We start from the raw sequence: 23,265 nt of genomic DNA, 5'->3' as shown, positions 1-23,265 counted from the left end.
TTTTCTCACCTTAGCAAATACTTTGAGTTTCAAAACAGTCTCAGAAACACACCAATTTGTCTTCAGCAGAGCAAAAGGTATGCACTCCAGAGTCTGCAGCTATCAAAAGCACAGAAATGCTGTAATTCCTCACACAGATCTCTCATGTCACCCAATCAAAACTCTTCCCTCACTTTTTTTCAAAGCAAAACCCTTCCCCCCTCTGCCCCCTCTCTGCTTTTTCTGCATAGCAACCACCTCTTGCAAGACCTCTCACACAACAATGTTGCAATTGAACTCTGAACTCTCAGTGCACCTGCATATCCAAAGCATTCTTTCATTTAATGATTTTTTCTTCGCCACTCAAAATACATCTTTCAACGAACTCATCCATGCACACTAACTTTCTGTTTTCAGCAATCAAAATCCACCAATCACTCTTACTGCTTCATTAACACAGAAACTCCTCAGTTTTTTTCATTTTACACTCTCATTTTTTCAACTGCCATTTCATTGCCACACTTCATCTGACTGCAGGAGAACCTTCTCTCGCCATGTTTTCTGTCTGGATTGTTGGACATAGCTACATCTATTGGGCTCAAAGGTACGCTGAAAACAGGAATTTACCTAACCTCAATTTACAAGATGTGGAAATTAAGTGGTTTGGCCACAGAGGATTAAAATGTCACCAATTGATACCATTGGTGAAAACCTTTATGCATTTGCCAAAACCTGACCTGTTAATTGTGCACTGTGGAGGTAATGATTTGGGCACTTTGACTGGGGTAGGTCTGGAAATGCTTTTAAAGGACACCTTTGAGCAATTGATGGCACTTTTTCCTCAGACTGCCTTGGTATATTCAAATATATGCCAAAGACAGAAATGGAGGTGGTCGAACCAATTTTGTCCACAAATTGAGAAATCGAGGAAGCATGTAAACAAATCTGTTTCAGCTTACATGAGAGACCATGGAATGGGCTCCCTGTACAACAATAACTTGCGTTACTACATGCAAGATATCTACAGAGGAGATGGAGTTCACTTCTCAGATGAGGGCAACAGAGTTTTCACTCTGAATTTAAGAATGTGCATTGGTACCTACTTATAAGTACCTAAATGTACCATAAACCCAAAAGCTCTTCTCAGAGCTACCCTACATCTGATCACTCACAATTATTATTGTACTCTAACTTTTTTCACTAATTTTCAAGAAAGTACGCTCCCCAGAACGCTTCCCAGTTCGCGAACCGAGCGCACTCCACGCAAAAAAACTAAAAAAACGGTATATATTTTTTTGCCCTGCGAGAACCTTTCAAAGCCTCCACATCAAACCTAGGGGGTCAGGGACGATCTACTATGCCCCCTTATGGTCATTTGCCCCTTCGCTTTGGCCTCCTCTTGTCTCTCGATCCTACCGAGAGACAAGATGGCGGCCGCTACGGACTGTTTGGAATGTTTACAGACGCCGAAAAACCAATCAGCTTCGCAAACCTCCGTAACGCGAAAAGTACGCGAAGCGGAGCGCTGTTACAGATATATATCTTTTTTTGAACGTTAATTTCTCAAAATCCACTGGAGCACATATATTGAGACCTAGCAAAGGCACATCGGGCTACCAGTCCCTACAATTTTGCCAAGTTTCGTGCAAATCCATTCAGCCGTTCGATTATTATTATTATTTTTTTTTTTGCCCCGCGGGGCCCTTTTAAAACCTCCACATCAAACCTAGGGGGTCAGCGAGGATCTACTATTCCCCCTTATGGTCATTTGCCCCTTCGCTTTCGCCTCCTCTTGTCTCTCGATCCTACCGAGAGACAAGATGGCGGCCGCTACGGACTGTTTGGAATGTTGACAGACGCCGGAGAACCAATCAGCTTCGCTTCACAAAGCTCCGTTGCGCGAAAAGTCCGCGAACCAGAGCGCTAACCGGTCCGCTGTTACAGATATATATCTTTTTTTAAACGTTAATTTCTCCAAATCCACTGGAGCACATATATTGAGACCTACAAAAGGCACATCGGGCTACCAGTCCCTACAATTTTGCCAAGTTTCGTGCAAATCCATTCAGCCGTTCGGGCTAAAAGTGAGGCCAACCGCCCTATGGAAATTAACATGGGAAAAACGCGTTTTGGGACCCCCCTTTTTTCTCGGCCCCCCCTTGACGAACCCCCCCCAAATTTTCAAAGGCTGCTCAGAAACAAAATGTGCCATTTTCCTGAAAATTTCAGCCAATTCCGTCCACAAACGGCAAAGTTATTAGACATAGAATTTTCAAAAAACCCATAGAGAAAAAATCCTAACTATATATACCTACTGGCGACCGCCAGTAGGTAATATATATATATATATATATATATATATATATATATATATATATATATATATATATATATATGTAAATATAAATAATTTGTAGCAAGTAAATTTGATTTTGCCCCGAAGCAGTTCAGTCGACACTCAGTACACATATTTCTGCAGCTGTAACTGTAGCTGTGTGGACTGTTGAACTATATTCGATCACTGACAAGGACGGTCTTTAGGCAAAACACTGAATTATGTGTTGCTTTAGATCTCTTTAGGAAAGGCAGTTGTAGAGTACAATAGACTTTCCCCGTTAACCACAGCATTGCTTCCAAGCAAGGTTGGCGCTATACATATAGTATACATACAGCTTTTGGTCATATGAATTCTTTAAAACAGTATTTTAAAAGGCTCATTCAAGTATGATTCTGAAATATTGTGCTTATTGTCTGTTCGTCCAGCAATCTACCTACCCCTCCTGCTCTGGACACTTGAGGTGCCCCCTCACCACCTTCCTCGCCCCTCTTCACCCACCTCTAGCATGCTCTTTACTTTGCAGCTTGTGACAGGGCTCCCTCTCTCACGTTGGACTTATTTTGCAGTTGTCTTTCATATTTCCGAAGGTCTACCGAAGGCTGCAATTATTAAACATAAGAATCTCTGCCTGGTGGCAGCTCTACTCGAGATCAGCAGAGTCACCTCTGAAGACGTTGTGTACACGGCGTTGCCGCTCTATCACGCCAGCGGATTAGTCCTGGGGATACACGGCTGCATCAGTCTAGGTCTGTACCTCTGGTTACACTTTCTTGCATTACAATATGTAGTTATTACTGTTCGTAAACAAGCTAACGTACTAGGGGAGGGAGTTCACCGTTTAGATGGGAGCAGTGACTGAGGTCATAGCAGAAAGCATAAAATAAAGTTGGTCAAGAAACGTTTATTGTAGATGTTTTTTAAATAATATCTTGCCCAGACATTTATTTACAAAAGAATAAATAAACTATGAATCACACCCCAGGTAAATATATTGCAATGTTTACATAAATTGCCATGGCCTCATAGTAATCCCTGCAAACATTATGACGGTGACCTCTTTTACATTTTAATACTCTATAATCTATAATTAGGCTTTCCTGTCTTAAGTGTGTGTTCTTTGTGAATTATCGTTATGTTTTTTCCGTACTTTCAAAAGTCGTCGTAAAAATCTGTGATTATCAGTGTTTGCTCTTTTTTTCTCTATAAAAACATGGGGATGGGGATTTTTGGTACTTATAATGAATTTGTCTTTTTCCCTTCCTTCCCTCGTTTATTCCTATTATTTCTCTTTCCTGCACCTAATTCTATTCTCTGTACTTGTACTTATATTATTTCCCCCACCTTCCTGCCTGTCTCATTCCCCAGCACTCTAACTCCTCTTTCCAGCAGTCCAGTCCTACACTTCGTCCAGAATGCACACCAATGGGAATATATTTCCATCCATTAGGATTTTATGCTAGTAGATATAAGTTTAATGGTGAAAATTTAAGACAAGTTGCTGCTGCGCTATTGTTCAAACGATCAATGACAGAAAGAAGATCGTCTACTTGGAGCACATGCGTATCAATATACAACGAAATTGGTTAAAAACTGTTGTAGCACTCTCCGATCCAGGCATATTTCTGCTCTATGTGGTCATAAGGGGGATGTCTCTAAAGGAATTAATATGCAGTCTGAGCAGGATGCCTGCACTGTTCACATCGTGAATGAAATTTACTTTACATTGTTAGGTTTTGCCTATGGGATTTTGTGTTTATTTGTAAGTCAGCTCGAAGACTGCTAAAGAATTGATTTTTGCTGAGCATGTGGGCCCTTGTTTATTTGAAAGCAGTTTGGAGACTGTGCTCCTTTCAGGCGTGTGCGAGGGTTGCTCAAGACACTTTACTTTACTCTTAGAGATGCCCCTGAAAAACGAGAAACTCTCTTATGTCCCGATGACAGGTCTGCACCAGTCTGCCACACACAGACATGTTTCTGACCCCCTGAGGTAGGGGCCCTTGTGCTCTCGTGGGTTAGGGACAAATGGCCTCATTTATGAAAAGTGACGCATTGCTGTGTGAAAACAGTGATGCGTCATTTTTCATTGCGTCCTCCTTGCGACATGCTGGATGCGTCATATTTATAGTATGACGCATCATATTGCAAGGAGTTACAGATACGTCAGTATTTCTGACGTATCTCTAGGCGCAAAAATGACGTATTGCTGGTGTGTGTCACAAAAGTGACGCAACCCCAGCAATGTGTCCTTTCACATGGTTCAAGCCCCATGTGAAAGGACCTGCGTCAGTCTTACGCCTGCTGTGAGGCAGGCGTCAGATATTGACGCAATGGCGTCCTATAAGTGATCCAATGAAATCTCACAGATTTCACTGCGTCACTTCTACGAGGCTTACTTGAGTTCGTACGCCCCCCGCCCCCCTGCATACATTATACCTGATGCAGGTATAATGTACCGCAGGGGTTTAAAAAGTGACTCATCTGCTTAGATCTGTCACTTTGTAAATAGAACGCAACAGGGGGTATGTTTTACGGTACAGTCGCGTCACAAAACATGACGCAACAGCAGCGCAAAACTGATGCAAGGCCTCATAAATAAGGCCCAAAGGCTGCTTTGGGTGAAGGTTTTTCAGACCTACCCCCAAGCAGGAACAGCATTTAGGGCGGAGAGCCTCAAATGCTTCCTGCCCTTTGATATGCTAGCCCGGGCCTCTCCAACTAGTGGAGCATCACCCCTCCTTGTCCAAGCCCCTCTTTTGGCGGCAAGATCGGTGGGAAAATTAGTACTCAGGAGAGGTGTGTCCCCTCTCTGCCAGGACCACCCCTAAGGTGCCGTGGATGAGGTGACTCCCCCTTCTTAGGAAATCCTCCATCTTGAATGGAAGGATTCTACCCAATCAGGTTAGGGAGAGGCTCCCTCCCCAAAGGGAAAGGACACTCTAAGGGTGTAGTAACCTTAAAGGCAAGTAGCCCATTGGCTACTATCTGCCCGTACCTGTAACACCCCTAAATTCGGTATTTAGGGGTGCCCCTGAACCTTGATCCTCAGACTCAACACACCAAAGAAGAAGACGGTAGAGGACAGCAGCCGAACGAGGAACTGAACCGCTGCAGACTGAACTCGGCAAGAACCCTGCTACCTGCAACCAGTTTGACGTCTGGACCTGTTGTCCATCCAAAACTGCCTCTAAGAAACCCCAGAGACCTTTAAGCCTTCACCAAATCAACAAGAACCTCCCTTTCGTCTAGAGGCTCTAGTCCCCGGTGTCTGTCAGCACAGGAACCACAACAGTTGAGGACCGACACTTGTGTCAATCCGACCTACTACTGTAAAAGAACACTGCAGTGTCAGACGACCAACACTGGTGTTGACACAACTCTGCCCTGCAGCATGAAAGCAGAGGAGCAGGCCGGCTTCCACGACCTACAGGTATTCTCTTGACCCAAAGACCCAAGCTGTTTGCAGCTCCATTCCCGAAACCCCTTACCCTACTGCAAGTGGCCCTGCCGGCACGACCGCTGCCTCTCAGTGACCGTCCAACAATGGTGAAACTCCTCCATCCCCTGCCTATCTCCATTCCCACAATCACGACTGCTGGGTTAGCGGTGCCTCCATTCGATAATTGCTAATGGCGACTACGATGGTAACGGTGTTGGCGGTCCACTGAATCCTATTCATCCTCATTGATCTCTGCTGACTGCAAGGATAAATATCATTGCCGGTATTGACCACTGAGGCATAGATACTGAATCCTGCACCTCTTCGGGTGCCCTCAGTCTCCACTGAGGAACATTGGAATCAGTGACCTCTGCCCCGGGCCGCTCCATAGCCAATGGTGGTGCAGTACCTACCTTATACGGAGTCCAGTGTTGGTGTAAAACCCGCGAGAACTGGAAGAGTAAGTCGTGTACTTACCTGTTAATGCATGACCCTGTTTTCCTCCCCTAGGATTGCATTCCATTTTCTTCCCACTACATGCAAAAGAATATTTATTTCTATTGCAAAGTTCGACTGTTCTAAACTGATATCCCAAAAGTATTTCTAAGACAGTAAAGCATTTATGCTGCCTTGCAAGACTATACCTACTGCATTTTGAAAAGTAATGCTACTTTGAAAACCAATACTTACATACAAATGAGTACTTCTGGAAAAATAACCAAATAATAACTTTTTATACAAAACAATTGGTCTGGATTCAGTCTTTGAGTTTGTGCAGTCATTTCTTGCCTGAGTGTGTACAATAAGTGCTTAACACCGCCCTCCAATAAACCTACCTGCTCGACCACGCTACCACACATAGAGCCTTTGGTATTATCTACTTAAGCGTCTGGGGATCCACTGGGATCTGTGCACACTATACCTTACTTTGGTAGAATATTTACAGATCCAGCTTCCTACACTTACCTCAGGAAGAACAGCAAATTCAAGAGCAGTGGCACTAGAAAAAACACATCTGGAATGTCAAGCATCCCGTTGTTTAACAATGACTAATGAGGAACAAAAGGAAAAGAACAAAATGCCCAATAGAAATTCTTGGGCCGTAAAAATACCTTGCACTGTGATTGACATGCATCCTTCTCTAAATGCTCCAGTTGCAATGATATCTGGATCGTCGTGCTGAAATTTGGTCTAGAGTGAATACGAATCCATGGATGTGTGCCATGACCTAGATCTGTCGAATGGATTGAGGTCTTTTTGGATCAGGAGTGGCGCCCAAAGCACTGACTTTGCAGTGGTAAATATATATTGCCCTTACTAGGAGTTTACCAGGAGAGTTATGTGCTTATGGAAAAAGACTCCGATGCCTGCCATTGATGATCTGCCATCAATGAGTGACTTTTTTTGACAAGGTGATGACTGCTCCACTACCCTGACCATCTGGGTCGAGAAGGGTTGTAAGATTGCCGTGACGCTACTGGTCCTCACCGATCAGGGGGCTTGAAGAGGACTAATGCCACAAGGTTTACAGCTGCTGGGGTGACCACTACCACTGGTCCCTGAGGCCTGACTCACTGAAACAACAAATAGTGACTGGAGGCTGATCACTGTCAGTGAGCAGGAGAGATGTCCTCGGACCGAGTACCAAGTTAAAGGAACCAAAGTTGAAAAATTACAGTTGAGAAGCAACGGAGAAAATCAGTGGGCCTTGTGCAATCTCAGCCATCTCGGGACTAGTTCAGAGTCTTGGACCCCTGTTGAGCCTGTATCGGAGCCGCGGTCCCCTGCAAAATCCGACTTTGCAAAAACCTGACTCTGCAAGGATGGTCCCATCGTGTTAGGGAGTTTGTGACAAAGGGTGACAGGGATGCGAGGAGTCCATGGCTAGCTGTAGTTATCGGGGTAGGCGGTCTAACAGTTTGCCTCTCCTTGACGAGACGACTCTGGGATTTTTTTAGGGTGGAGCCATGCAGCCCATTGGGAGGGTCTGCTGAGATCCGACACAGAAACGGGTGAGTCGGTGGAAACTTGCTCCGTTGCACCTTCCTCTCGGAGCATATATACCTCCTGGTAAACTGTTCCCTGCATCTTGTAATTGTAATGAGTTCTTATATAGCGCAAACTGCCACCCTACGGGTATCCTGGTGCTTAGACTGAGAAATAACCAGCATGCGAACGGGCCAGAGTATCCGTAAGAAGAGGGATCAGTCCTTGGGAAAGAGCCAAGTTTTCATACTCTTTCTGAACTCGTTCAGAGAGTTGATTTGTCTGATACTCTGAGGTAGCTCGTTCCAAAGATGGACAACAGCCACACTAAAGGCCCTCCCCCATCCTAGAATGCTTGAATCTAGGAATCGCCATCAGACTTGCACTAGAGGAGCGGAGCTGCCTCTTGGGATGGTACCAGGTGAATTTCTCCTGCAGTGGGACGGGGCCCAGGTCGTGTACCGCTCTGTACACCATACAGAGCGATTTAAAGTGGACCCTTTCCTTAATAGGCAGCCAATGGAGGTCTTTCAGAGCCAGGGTAGTGGAGGATCTACTTTGCCTATTTACCACCAATTTTGCTGCTGCAGACTGGACTCCCTGCAACCCCTGAAAGATGTACTGTGGTGCTCCCAGATACAGGGAGTTGCAATAATCCAGCCTGCTTAGCACTATGCTTCTCACTACAAGGGAGCGCGAGTCCTTTGGTAGTAGTGGGAGTATCGACGTAGCATGCGCATCAAGGAGAAGCACACACTGGCGGTCTTGTTTGCCTACGACTCTATTTGGAGATTATTGTCCATCAGGCCCCCCAAATTGCGCACCGTGCTGACAGGAACCAGAGGTTCCTCCTCAGGGGTGAGCCTAAGCTCCATTGGTATGTGCTTAGACATCTAAACAGAAGAGCAATACACCACCTCGGTTTTCCCACCATTAAACTGTAAAGAGTTTCTCCCGAGCCAGCTAGCAGTCTGACGCATACACTCACTGGAACGTGTCCATGGATACTGTGTGTTTCCCTTTCACGGAGAACGCCAGTTGGGTATCGCCAGCGTAGTTGACCAGGTTGACTCAGAATGATCTAATAATGGGGAACAACGGCTGCAGATAAATATTGAAAAGAATAGGGCTGATCGCAGAGCCCTGCGGTACCCCATAAACTACTGGGGATTTGCTGGAGGTGAACGGTGCCAAGGTCACCATCTGCTGTCTCCCCAATAGGTAGGACTGTAATCACTGCAAAGCCCGTCCCTTCACCCCTATTTTCCCCAGTCTCTCCACTAAAATTGAATGGCTCACCGTGTTGAATGGGGCCGAAGCATTAAAACAGTGGCATTCACGTTGTCGGCCCGCATGCGTAGGTTATCCACCATGGTTGCCAGAGCCGTCTCGGTCCTGTGACATGGGCGTCACCCAAATTGGTCCCTATCCATCGGTTGATTATCCTCCAGAAAGCATGATAGAGTCTTGCTTACAGCCTTTTCCAGAATTTTTATCCGGTGTGGCAGGATGGAGATAGGTCTAAAACTTGCTGGAGTTGTCGGGTCCAGTGAGGGCTTCTTAATCAAGGGTGTCACAACAGCTTGCTTCCACTCCTCTGGGACCATCAAGGGTGTTACCACAGTTTCACTCCTACTGATGGTGACTAGCTTAGCAAAACAAATCCACCACTATACACTATCTGTCAGGGTCACCAGACCTCTATTTTGAAGTGCCTCCATAGGTGGAATCCATCTTGGTGCTCTATCTCCTCGATTGAAACTATATAACCAAAAAGGTCAGTCTAGCCCCGCATCACTCTGGATCCATATTGAATGCCCTATTTCCTCATGACTGAATTATTAGTAACAAAAAGAGGATCATACTAAGCATCCTGACTGGCAGACATTTTGGATTGGTCGAATATTCATATTTTGCATCTGATTGCTCAGTTCAAGCTGTAATTTTGCATCCTTAAACATTGTAGCAACTAGGAGACTGCCATTTCTGCCTCCCCCTCAGGAGAGTAGCCACCACTAATCAGTCATAACCACGTTACATACTTGATATTCTAAGAGTACCCTGGGGCTCTGACAACAGCAGCCATCTTGGACTGGCCTGGTACCTATCACAACGGCAGCCATCTTGGATTGGTCTGGTACCAGTCAAAACTCCACAACCACAATCAACAGGTCAGACAACTTGGTCCACACTTGCAAGGTCCTTATAAATGAAGTTTACCTAGAATTCTAATGCAGATGTTCCAAATGTGTTCCCTCCCTCCCCCCTGTAAACTAGAGATATAAAATCCTGACCCTGAATTCTGAAACTCCTGCCCTTGGTAGCAAATTCTAGTAATCACAAAAAAAACTCCGTAAATATCTACATCCCCAGTCATTAAGGTACTTAGGAGGACCGCCTACTCTTACCGAAACCTCATTGTTGTACTCCTTGAGGATCTCCTCAAGGGCTCAGAATGAGTTAGTTCTCATTCATCAAGAACCTAATCCACACACACCTAAAGAATTGTGAGTCAAATACTAAAATAAATAAATAAATATGAAAGCTTCAATAGTACCCCTCACCTCTACACCACCCAGCAACCTAAAACCTCATGGTCCGAACTCCTACTCCATAACGTACCTGCAAATCTCTCAGCTAGTGCTACCAAAAAATTCAAACATAGACTGATCAAGCAACACCCGAAACAGTCATAGCTAATATTTATTACAACATCTCCAAAGGACTAGAGATAACTGAGCTCAATCGGACCTGTGAAATGGTATACAATCATAACTAACATATATGTTAGAATTGGGGATCTCTAGTTGGCACAGGTAGGTACTTGTGACAAGTAGGGAACCTCTCCTCTAGTCAGGATAAGGGGATTACACTCCTAAAATAACCCCTGCTCACCCCCTTGGTAGCTTGGCATGAGCAGCAAGGCTTGATCTCAGAGGCATTGTAAGTTAAGCATTTGTGACCACATACAGTAACCCAGTTACAACACTACAAATGGACACCACACAAGGTTTAAAAAAATTAAGTATATTTTATATAGAGTTACCACAAGATCAATAATGACAAAAATAATCCACAGTACTATTAGATTTCAAGAGCTCTGGTTAAAAGGCTTAAATCAAGGTTCTGTGCAAGTCAGTAGCCTGGTCCGGCTACAGCGTTGTTGAAATAACACAGAATCTAACAAATCCAGCAGACTGCGTCGGTAAGGGCCCCCTCAAATGTCGACAGACTCCGCCACAGTACCTTTTACTTGAGGCGGCCGGCACGGATATGCGAGCCGGTTCCGGTGTTCGTCGTGGTGCAGAAAGGAAGCGTCGCAGGATGCGTTGTCCCTCGATGCGGTGCAGGCAGCGGCTCATTGACAGAGTCGGTGGTTCCAAGGCGTTCATTGCAGGGCGAGACGGTGCTTTGATGCGGTGCTTGCAGCTTGCGGTGCGGCCACAGACCCGGAGTTCGGGAGCTGGCATTGATTAGTCCGGACAGCGGTGCAAATCAGAGAGTGCGTTGCAAAGGGTGCGAGGCGGTGCCCAACTCCGGTGTGTTCACAGGACAATGAGTCAGCAGCAGTGACCGCGTCAGTCAGACCAGTACGAGTCTGTGTAGCGAGGCGTTGCACGTCGCGGTGTCCACCAGTCGCGGTGCATGCAATGGCTCGGTGACGGCGTCAGGACGGAGTCGGTGAGCTCAGAGCTTGCGTTGTTCGAGGCGGATGTTGCTTGATGTGGTGCCTACAGGACGCCGGACAGGTCGCGAGAGTCGGTCACAGCTCCCTGCCTCTGTAGCCACTGATACAGCGTTTCCAGCAGCAATTCACAAAGGCTGGTGAAGTCTACTGGCCCTGAGACTTCGGACTTCGGTCAGGGGGCAAGCTCTCTTCCAAGCCCTTGGAGATCTTTCACACGTTGAACAAAGCACACAAAGTCCTTTCTCTTTTCTTTGGCAGTCAGGCAACCACTGCAGGCCAATCCTTCAAGCAGCACTTCAGCATAGGGATAGTCTCTCTCAGTTTCTTTAGGTTCCTCTCCTCAGCACAGGATTCTTCTTGTAGTCAAAAAGTGATCTAATTTCTTGGGATCAGGGTCCCAATACTTATACCCCAACATTCTTTGTTCTCTGAGGGGAGAGGAGTCTGTGCCCAGTCCAAACCAATTCTGAAGCACTCTGTATACCAGACTTCTCCTTTCCTTTCACAGTGCAGGGCAAGAACAGCAGACGCCCCACAGGAGGTGGAGCCAGCATTGTGGAAGGCAAGTTCAGCCCTGGAGCACTTTGTTGACAGTCTTTCTTCTCTTCTCTCAGTGTGCAGGGCATAGACATCAAACGCACCACAGGGGATGGTGCCAGCACTGTGGGGGGCGAGCACAGTCCTATACAGGTACAACTCCTCCCTCCCATCTAGATGCAGATCTTCCTATTCACCACTGGGCTGACTCATCCTGACTCTTGGAATCCCCCAGCCCTGTCACTCACAAAACCAGAAAAAGGAATACACAACCTAGCAGAGGCAGGCTTGAAAGGTTAGGCAAGCAAATACCTACTTTCTAAAAGTGGTATTTGCAAACACAGAATGTTAAAACCCACTTTATTAAAAGATGTATTTATCATTCTGAGTCCGGGCATACTAAACACAAATGTCTACCATGTTCTCTGAGTCAGTTAGGATTATAAAATGTAATAATTCTTCCAGCTCATTGTGGCCTATGGAGAACAGGTAGCCTTGTAATAGGGAAAAACGAAAATGGCTGTAATTCACTATTAGGACATGCCATACACATCAGGGCTTGTCCTACCTTATACTTGCAATGCACCCTGCCCTGGGCCTACCACAGGGGTGTCTGATATGAAGAAAGGGGAAGGTTCAGGGACTGGCAAGTTGGTGCACTTGCCCAGTCAGCATAACAGTATCAGACTGCACGCAGGCTCTGCGATGGTAGACCTTAGACACATTTTACAAGGCCGCTACGGGGGCTGGCACAACCAGTGCTGTAAGCCCACTGGCAGCATTTGGATTTACACACCCTGTGCACTGTACTAGGATCTGACAAGTAAACCAAATATTCAATCATGGAATCACTAATTAATACATTCATTTACAATAGAGAGAGCATATGCACTTTAGCACTGATCAGCAGTGGTAAAGTGCCCAGAGCCATAAAATAGCCAACAACAGGTCAGAAAAAATATAGTAGGAAGGCAAAAAGTTCAGGGATGACCCTGCACAAAGGGCCAAGTCCAACAATGTAAATATAACAAATTCCTCCAACATCCCGTACAGCCGCAAAATGACGATAGTTAACTTATCTACTTTCAAAGGCAATGCCGCCATAATTATCTACTGAAACGTTATGATCCAAGCCAATGACATCAACCTAAGTTTCTTTGATTCTACATTCCCAACACTTCATAATGCCATCTACCTAGCCCCTGACTTTTTCCCCTCAACACAACCTTCCACACACGCTCTAATTCATGATGAAAAGTGTGTAAGGCCCTAGTACATAATAGGGCAGGGGGATTAAACCTATCTCTTAGTTAAAGGTGCAGAAAGAAGAATGAGCAGTGCAGAAAGAACCAAAAGGAGTGCAGAAAGAGGCAAGAAGGGTACACATAGAGGCAAAAAAAGTACAGAAAGAAGCTAAAGAGGTAAGGAAAAAGACAAGAGAGGTGCAGGAAGAGGCAGGAGAGGTGCACAAAGAGTTAAAAGGGGTACAGAAAGAATTAACAGGGATACCGAAAGAAGCAACAGAGGTGCAGAAAGAAGCAACAGAGGTACTTAAAGAGGCACTGGGTGCAGAAAGAGGCAAGAGAAGAACAGAAAGTAGTAACAGAGGTCCAGAAAGAGGCAAGAGAGGTACAGAAACAGGCAAGAAAGGTACAGAAAGAGGGAACAGGGTACAGAAAGAGGTAAGAGGGAGACTGACATTTACAAGAGCTGTGCAGAAAGAAGCAAGAGCAGTGCAGAAAGAAGCAAGAGAGTTGGGGAAATAGGGAAGAGGGTGCAGAAAGAGGCATGAGGGATGGCGACATTTAAAAAAGAGGTGCAGAAAAAATCAAGAGCAGTAAAGAAATAACTAACAGAGATGCAAAAAGAGGCAAGAGGGATGCAGAAAGAGGTGGGAGAGATGCACAAATTGGCAACAGAGGTACAGAAAGACGCTGGAGAGGTGCAGAAACAAGCAAGAGAATTGATGAAAGAGCTGTGGAAAGAAGCAAGAGAAGTGCAGAAAGAGGCAAGTGAGGTGCAGAAAGAGGCAAGAGAGGTGCAGAAATTGTCAAGAAAACAACAGAAAGAGGCAAGAAGGATGCGCAAAAAAGGACGAAGGGTACAGAAAGAAGCAAGAGAGGTGCGGAAAGAAGCAAGAGAAGTATAGAAAGAAGCAAGAGAGGTGCAGAAAGAGGGAAAGTGAGTACAGAAAGATACACCAGGGATGCAGAAAGAGACAACAGGGATGCAGAAATAAGCAAGAAAGGTGCAGGAATAGGCAATTGAAGTGCTGGAAGAGGCAATTGAGGTGCAGAAGGAGGCAAGAGAACTGCAGAAAGAGGCAAGAGAGTTGCAGAAACATGCAAAAGGGCTACAGAAAGAGGGAACAGGTGTCCAGACAGAAGCAAGAGAGCTGCAGAAAGAGGGAAGAGGGGTACAGAAAAAGGCAAGTGGGATGCACAAATTGGCAAAAGAGGTACATAAAGAAGCAAGAGAAGGCTGAAAGAACCAACAGAGGTGCAAAAAGAGGCAAGAGTGGTGCAGAAATAAGTAGGAGAGGAACACAAAGAGACAAGACAAGTACACAAAGAGGAAGGAGGGGTGCAGAAAGAAGAAAGAGAAGGGCAGAAAGAAGCAACAATGGTGCTGAAAGAGACATGAAGGTTGCAGAAAGAGAAAGAGAAGTACAGAAAGAAGCTACAGAGGTATAGGAAGAGGCACGAAAAGTACAGAAAGAAGCAAAAGAGGTATAGAAAGAGGCAAGAGAACTACAGAAAAAGGCAAGCGAGATGCAGGAAGAGGCAGTAGAGGTACACAAACAGTTAACATGGGTACTGGAATAGGCAAGAGGAGTGCAGAAAGGAGCAAAAGTGGTACAGAAAGAAGCAAGAGAGGTGCTTAAAGAGGCAACAGGGTGCAGAAAGAGGCAAGAGAAATTCAGAAAGAAGCAACAGAGGTGCAGAAACAGGCAAGAAAGGTACAGAAATAGGGAACAGGGGTGCAGAAAGAGGTAAGAAGGATACAAAACATTGCAAGAGAGGTGCAGAAAGAAGCAATAGCAGTGCAGAAAGAAGCAGGAGAAATGCAGAAAGACGCAGGAGTAGTGGAGGAGTAGGGAAGAGGGTACAGAAAGAGGCATGAGGGATGCAGGCATTTGCTAAAGAGGTGCAGAAAGAAGCAAGAAGCAAGAGCAGTGCAAGAAGAACTAACAGAGGTACAAAAGGAGGCAAGAGGGGTGCAGAAAGGGCGGGGAGAGATGCACAAATGGGAAACAGAGGTGATGAAAGAGGCAAGAGAGGTGCAGAAACAGGCAAGAAAGGTACAGAAAGAGGAAACAGGGGTGCAGAAAGAGGTAAGAGGGATACAGAAATTTGCAAGCTAGGTGCAGAAAGAGACAATAGCAGTGCAGGAAGAAGCAGCGGAAGTGCAGAAAGAAGCAAGACAGGTGGAGAATTAGGGAAGAGAGTGCAGAAAGAGGCATGAGAGATACAGAAATTTGCAAAAGAGGTGCAGAAAGAAGCAAGAGCAGTGCAGAAAGAACTAACAAAGATGCAAAAAGGCAAGAGGGATGCAGAAAGAGGTAGGAGAGATGCACAAATTGGAAACAGGTGCAGAAAGACACAAGAGAGGTGCAGAAACAAGCAAGCAAAGTACAGTAAGAGGTAAGAGAATTGCGGAAAGAAGCAACAAAGGTGTGGAAAGAAGCAGGAGAAGTGCAGAAAGAGGCAAATGAGGTGCAGAAAATGGCAAGAAAACAGCAGAAAGAGGCAAGAGTGGTGTAGAAAGAACCAATAGGGGTGCACAAAGAGACAAGAGGTGTAGAAATAAGTAGGATAGGTACACAAAGAGGCAAGACAAGTACAGAAAAAGGCAGGAGGGGTGCAGAAAGAAGGAAGAAAAGTGCAGAAAGAAGAAACAGAGGTGCTGAAATAGGAGTGAAGGGTGCAGAAAGAGCAAGAGAAGTACTGAAAGAAGCAACAGAGGTACAAAAAGAGTCAAGGGAGTTGCAGAAGCAGGTAGGAAAGGTGCAGGAAGGGACCAAGGGTACAAAAAGAGGCAGGAGAGGTGCAGAAAGTGGGAAGAGGGATACAGAAAGAGGCAAGAGGGGCAGAAAGAAGCAAGAGAGGTGCAGAAAGAGGAACAAGAAGTACAGAAAGAGGCAAGTGAGGTACAAAAGGAGGCAAAAGAACTTCAGAAAGAAGCAAGAGAGTACAAGCAACAGGCAAATGAATGCAGAAAGAAGGAACAGGTGTACAGACAGAGGCAAGAGAGGTACAGAAAGAGGAAAGAAGGATACAGAAAGAGGCAAGAAGGATGCAGACATTTGCAAAAGGGGTACAGAAAGAAGCAAGAGCAGTGCAGACAGAACCAACAGAGGTGCTGGAAGAGGCAAGAGGGGTACAGAAAGAAGGAAGATAAGTGTAGAAAGAAGCAACAAAGGTGCTGAAAGAGACAAGAAGGGTGCAGAAAGAGGCAAGAGAAGTGCAGAAAGAAGCAAGTGAAGTGCAGAAAGTGGCAAGAGAGGTGTAGAAAGAAGAGAGAGGTTCAGAAAGAGGCAAGAGAAGACCAGAGAGTGACAAGTGAGGTTCAGAAAGCGGCAAAAGAGGTATAGAAATAGCAAGATAAGTGTAGCAAGAGGCAAGAGAAGGGCATATGAAGGCACCTTGAGGTACAGAAAGATTCATGAGGGGAACAGTAAGAGGCTCGAGGTGCAGTGTTAGGAAGTAGAAGCGAGTTTTTCTTTCTTTCCTACCTTTTTCCTCTCTCTCTCTCTCTGTGCATGATCAGGGCTACAGGCGCGCATGATCTTGGCACTCAGGCGGGTGTATAAAGAGTTGGCGTCTGCAGGGATTCTTCGTCTGGTTTTGCTTCTGGTCCTATTACCTGGAAGGACTTTGCCGATAGTTTCCTGCAAGTGAAGTCGTCCTGTTTTGTTACTCTTCGTGGGATTTCCACCAGCTGGAGTATGGGTTGTTCTGCCCTGGGATTTTGTCCTCCTTCCTTCCTGCTTGACTCCAGTGCTTCGGCATTCTATCAGTTTTGTGACTGCCGGTGTGTGGGGTTACGGGAGCGGGTACGCGGCTGCGTGCCTGTTCCTTCTATCATCCACTTCCTGGACATTTTGCAACCTATTGAGGTCGTTTTGGAACTCCTTTGGGTATTTTCCATAACTAATTTGGAGATACAAATAAAAAATCTTTTGTTCTTTATTGGGCTTCTGTGTTTCATTGTCTGGGTTTTTGTTTTATGTCTCTGCCAGACTTTTTTTCTCCTTTTACGCCATATGAAGGTGTAGTTTACTGGAAATAAGAATAAACACGCTGGAACTAGGAGTCTGGGTTTCTGCTCATCCCCTGAAAAATACAAGCTTCAGATCCATTAATAACCTTTACAGGGGAACAACCTTTGCTCTTGTTATGGGTAAGAGCCAGCAGTGCCTGATCATGTACGCTAATGAGTTATAGCATTTGGTACTAATCTGTCTTTCTGCCTTTTGTTTTCTCTTTGGGTACATGGGCCTTTTCCCCACCAGTATCAGCTAGAGGGAAGTGTTGTGCTAGAGTGATGTCCCCTTGTGTTTTCCTTATTCACCCCCACCTTCTCCTGGTGTCCTTGGCAGCCATCTCTTTGTATATGATCAGTGGTGACTGCCAGGGCAGAGGTAGCAGATTTGGTATATCTTTGCTCCTGCAGTGTTTTGTGAAACCAGCGTAGTGCCAGGACATGCAGAAAGACGGAAGAGAGTTACAGAAGGAAGAGAGTGAAGTATACACAGAGGCAAGTGAGGTATAGAAAGAGGCAAGAGAGGTACAGAAAGAGGCAAGGGAACTGCAGAAAGAGGCAACAGAAATACTCAAAGAGGCAAGAGAGGAGCAGGAAGAGGCAAGAGAGGTATAAAAAGAAGCAAGAGAAGTGCAGAAAGAGGCGAGTGAGGTGCAGAAAGGGGCAAGTGAGACACAGAAAGAGGCAAGAGAGGTGCAGAACGAGGCAACAGAGGTACTGAAAGAGGCGTGAAGGGTGCAGAAAGACCAAGAGAAGTACAGAAAGAAGCAACAGAGGTACAGAAAGAGGCAAAAGGTGTAGAAACAGGTAAGAAAGGTGCAGACAGGGAACAAGGGCACACAAAGAGGGAAGAGGGGTGCAGAAAGAAGCCAGTGAGCTGCAGAAAGAGGCAACAGAGTTGCAGAAAGACGCAAGAGAAGTACAGAAAGAAGCAAGAGAGGTGCAGAAAGAGGGAAGATGAGTTCAGAAAGAGACAACAGGGGTGCATAAAGAAACAACAAGGGTGCAGAAAAAAGCAAGAGAGTGCAGGAAGAGGCAATAGAAGTGCAGAAAGAGGCAAGTGAGGTGCAGAAGGAGGCATACGAACGGCAGAAAGAGGCAAGAGAGCTGCAGAAACACGCAAAAGGGGTGCAGTAAGAAGGAACCGGTGTGCAGACAAAGGCAAGAGAGGTACAAAAAGAGGGAAGAGGGGTACAGAAAGAAGCAAGAGGGATGCAGAAATTTGCAAAAGAGCTACGGAAAGAGGCAAGAGGGGTACAGAAAGAAGCAGGTGAGGTGCAGAAAGAGGCAAGAGAGGTGCAGAAAGAAGAGAGAAAGGTTCAGAAAGAGACAAGAGAAGAGCAGAAAGTGGCAAGTGAGGTTCAGAAAGAGGCAAAAGAGGTATAGAAAGAGGCACGAGACACAGGCATGAGAAGTGTAGAAAGAGGCAAGAGAAATGCAGATAGAGGCACTTCAGGTGAAAAAGGAGGCAAGAGAGGTACAGAAAGAGGCTCAAAGTGCAGAAAGAGGCAAGAGATCTGCAGAAGGAAGAGTGAGGTGCAGACAGAGGCAAGTGAAGTACAGAAATACTCAAAGAGGCAAGAGAGGAGAAGACATAGGTAAGAGAGGTATAGAAAGAAGCAAGATAAGTGCAGAAAGAGGCAAATGAGGTGCAGAAAAAGGCAAGTGGTGTTGAAATTGGCAATGTATATACACATAAGCTGCGTTCATTTGTGTTCACTGTACCTCTTGTCGTAAGCAGAATGGGTATTGCAAAACACTGACTGTGTTATCCCGCCAGCATAGACCCATGCACACATATATACAACAGCCATTTTAGGTACCATGGTCTCTCTGTTTGCGATCGATCATCAGCGCCCTTCCCTGACCCTGCAAGCTTCCCCCATGCACCCCGACCGCCCCCACTTTCACATGCACAAGTCATGAACCCTTCTCCTTCTGCATGACGCTGTCACTGGGAATCACACCCCGCGCCTGACCAACACCTCCTTTCCTTCCATGAATACCCCTCTTTTGATAAACCCTTCCTCTACGCTCGATTGTCCACACCGATCCTTCCTTTCATGAATATCTCTCCTTTGATGACCCCTTCCTCTGAGCCCGATTGTTTGCACGGACCGCTGGTCATCCCTTAGCCCGAGGATACAGTTTATTGCCCACTACTGTATGCACTCGCCCCTCTTCAAAGGAGCTACTATTGATCATGACCTTCCCACCCCCTGGGATTCGATCAGGCGCACACATTCCAAAGGAATCAGCAGAACACTCAGCTGCGTGACAGCCCCCTCCTATTGTATGGAGGGTAAGGGCCTCTACTGTAGCCACGTGTTGGAATGAGCCGGAACTGGGGGGGTGCCGGGGATGTCATCTTCATACTTCACAATGTCTTTATTGTAATAAAGAGCGTTCACATGTCTTAAACCAGTGTATAAAAGACCAGGCCTCAGAGAGGCTAGTTAGAGCACCTCCTGAAGACACTATGGGAGTGTCCGAAATGACAGGCTCTCCTCAAAAGAAATAAAACTCTGTTCTTGTTTTCCTGCTTCCAGTGCCCGTCTCTTTATTTGGTAATTATTTACGATGGGAACTAAGAGGCGCCTTGCGCCAGCAGCCTGGGCATCAGGAGCGTTATGGGCTGACTTTTCCACAATTGGCGTCCCAACGCGGGGTCCATCAGCGACATAAGGTCCGGTAAGAGAGGTCCAGACGATGGGGTGAACATCTAAACGATTGGAGTATACCTGCCTTGAGAGGGCCCTCGTCCGGCTGCCGATTGAATGAACTTCACCGATTCCGAACGGATCTCTCTCAAGTGACCTACTGTCCTGACTGGAATCCCACAGGAATGCTGCGGTAAAAACATGGAGAAAAGAGAACGATCGGGCGCTGGAGAAAGGAAAACGAAGAACTGTCCACACGGTCCGATCCGGGTAAGGTTAAGTAGGACGTCTTTATGTCTAATTGGTAGGATGGCTTTATCCATCTGATTGATTAATTGATTGTATATATTGGAAACGGTATTTAGATACTGGTATTGTTCATTGATTGGTTCATTTAGCCTTGGGTGCTACTTGAAGTATTGGTTCTCTTGGAGACATTCTCTGTTTGCAAACAGCGACAGATAGGAACGTCTCTCTCTCTTTGCAAATAGTGAAGGATAGGTAATGCGGACTTTTGCCCCCATTGTAACCCGTCGTGCCTATTTCATTCCTCATTGATTGATTGTTTGTCCGAACATTGATTGTTTGGAATTGGTTCTCTTTGGAGGTATTCCCTGTTTGCAAATAACGTGGAATAGAAATATTCCGTCTAGTCTTTGCAAATAGTGAAGGGTAGGTAATGTGGACCTTTTGTCCCCCGTTGTAATCTTTCATGCCTATCTACTCCCCACTGATTGGTAAACTAGTTCCACCCGGACCATTTATTAGAGATAGGTCATCCGGCTCAGCCCGGAGGACACCCCAAATAAAAAGGACAAATATAAAGAAAAAAGCGGATTAGCCGCTGTATCATGCTAGCAGATAAAAAAAATATATAAAAATCGTTAGGAAAAACAAAAGGAATCAAGTAAAGTCAGTAGGCCACTGATGAGTTTTTGATTTTCGCAACAAATAGGAAAACGTTAGAAACAGCTCACGATAAAATACATGATTTCGCTAGAAATGAGAAACGTTAGGAATAAGCCCGTAATAAGAAACATGAAAATGGTGAGAGAAGCCAAGCTTGACATCACGACGGCCACGAGGCAATTAGGCTTCGCCACCCCTCACTGCTCCAAACATGCCTGTCCCACCACCCGCCACGCCCCAATAACGGTAACATGAGATAGATACAAGTCAACAGATACCTACCCCCATTCTGAAAACTCCCGAAGTGCAACTGGTTCGCGGCTACGCCCATCCGGAAGACGAGATCTTCAACACGTGTAGGGCGGGTCCTACTACCAGCCGTCGGCCGGAGGTCATCGCATGAGGTGGGCCTGAGGAGAGGCCGGGGCCGACGGGATCCGGCCGCGGTGGCGGCTGCGACAACACTGGAGAGTTGTAGGGGGGAATGTCCATGCCCCGACCCCCCTCTCTCAGACAGTCTGGACCAGCTTCCATAAGAGGCCTGGGGGTGGAGAGGCCACTACGCGAATAGCCCGGAGGAGGCACCACGTGCCAAGGTCTGTCCCCAGGATGAACCAAGGGACCCGTACCTGGGGCCGTGGCGAAGAGCTTCCGGCCGCCATCAACCGGAGGCCCGGCCCGAAACATACTAGGCGCCACTTCTTCTATAATGGCTACGACAACCCTGGGGGGGGGATGTCTTGCACATGCCTCCGACCCCCCCCCTCGTCCTCATCGCCTGGTCCGACCATAACAAATGTCAAGCGAGACGCCGTGGGGTGCACCGGGAGGGAGAGACGGCGCGAACGAGCCTCTCCCACCTCCCCAGGCGAAGGCTCCCCAGCTGCACCCCCAACGCTCCTCGCACCCAGCAAAGGGTTCGTCCACTGTGGCGATGCTACGACGCCTCGCCCGGCAGGTTGGAGCCCGCCTGCTCATTTGACCCCGCGATTGCCGGTGGCTGCCGAACTCTCAAAATGGTGGTCGACCCTGCAAGAGCGGGCCTAGCATGAAGGAATGGCCCGGTCACTTGTTGACTCCACCATCATAAAAGTTCTCCACGACCTTGAAGATTCTAGAGGTAAACAAAATAAAAAAACGGGAATGGGGCTGCGTGGCCTCCCTTCCCTGGGCCGCTATTAGCTCCGGCTACCCCATCCCCTGGGGCATGGCCAGCAGTTTGTTTTATTTTTATTTTGGAGGGAGGCTGCGTGGCCCAACACCTGAGGCCTATAAAGGCCCCGGGGACCTCATACCCGGGGGCATTGCCTTGTTTTTCTATATTGTTTAAATAAAATAGTACTGGAGGATTGTTGCGTGGACCCCTTCATATGGCCACTTCTGGCCCCAAGGACCCCATCTCCCAGGGCCTGGCCAGCCTGGTTTTTGTTTTGAGGAGGGGGGCCACATTGCCCCCCTCCTAAGGCTAATTATGGCCCTGTGGACCCATCCCCCGGAGCCAACCTTCTGTTCTTTAAAAACAAAAACTTTAAAGGGAGGGGGTGAGTTGCCCTCACCCAGGCCACTACTGGCCCCGGGGACCCCAAACCCCTGGGCTGGCCCTCAAGTTGGGCACCGTGGGGGGGTTCCTGCTCTCGTTTCCAACAAACAAAGCAGTATTTGCAATGACAGGACTGCAAGCAGCAATGTCCCGGGAGTGGGCACCCCAGAGATTTGCAAGAGCTGACCCTGGGGCGGGCCATTGAGGGCTCCAGGAGGGGGGCATGTGCCCCCCTCCCAATGCATACAAAGCCCCAGGGAGGTGGTGGTCCCTGGGGCTTGGGGGTCATTAAAGAAGAAAGCCCCAGGCAAGTGATGGTCGCTGGGGTTTGGAGGGCCCGTGAGGCCACCTCATTAAACAAGGAAGCCCCGGGGAGGTGGTGGTCCCTGGGGCTGCAGGGGCTCCCGCGGGCCCCAGCTGCATAATTGCCTCCAGGACCTGGCCCACCCGGGGGCTTAAGGATAACAAAGCATTTTGTGGAAACACTGCACATGCGCGGGCGCACGCGCCCACGCTATTTTGACACAGAATGCAATGAAGAGGAGGAGGGCAGCCCGGGGAGGCCACAGCTAAGGTATGGTGTTTTTATTTACTTTAAAGTCCTTTTTATTAAACTTCTAAGCAATTGTTAATAGGGCGGGTGGGAGGCGCGTGGCTCCACGGAGCTCCTCGGAGTTTGTTCTCAACTCCGTGGCCCTCCACGTAGCCCCTCTATGCCCACCAAGAAGGTGTGTCCTTAGGAATAGCGCTTTTTTTCTCCTAATAATGTTGCCACTGTATGTATATAGATACATCATCAAATCATTATTTGAAAGGAACACCCTAACACACCCCTTCCAAAATTGCAATTAGTTATGTGTTTCTAATCCCATTTTGCAATTGTGTATCACGTTGCCAATTGCAAAATGTGTTTAATACATAGCAAAT

At 46.8% G+C, this 23,265-nt stretch overlaps 1 protein-coding gene across 3 annotated transcripts in view; it reads left to right on the top strand.

Annotated features, from left to right (window-relative positions):
* Positions 1-23,265, top strand: part of LOC144755773 (long-chain fatty acid transport protein 2-like) — a 599,753-nt gene that overhangs the window by 222,638 nt on the left and 353,850 nt on the right. For all 3 annotated transcript variants that reach the window (XM_078644998.1, XM_078644997.1, XM_078644995.1), the window contains exon 3: positions 2,905-3,063. In XM_078644998.1, coding sequence (XP_078501124.1) covers positions 2,905-3,063 — 159 coding nt within the window. The remainder of the gene's footprint in view (positions 1-2,904; positions 3,064-23,265) is intronic.

This window comes from Lissotriton helveticus, chromosome 5_1 (genome assembly GCF_964261635.1).
Source record: "Lissotriton helveticus chromosome 5_1, aLisHel1.1, whole genome shotgun sequence".
In the NCBI taxonomy this organism is placed as follows: Eukaryota; Metazoa; Chordata; class Amphibia; order Caudata; family Salamandridae; genus Lissotriton; species Lissotriton helveticus.
The sequence above is the reverse complement of the archived record's forward strand: the minus strand, read 5'-3'. Positions and strand labels throughout refer to the sequence as shown.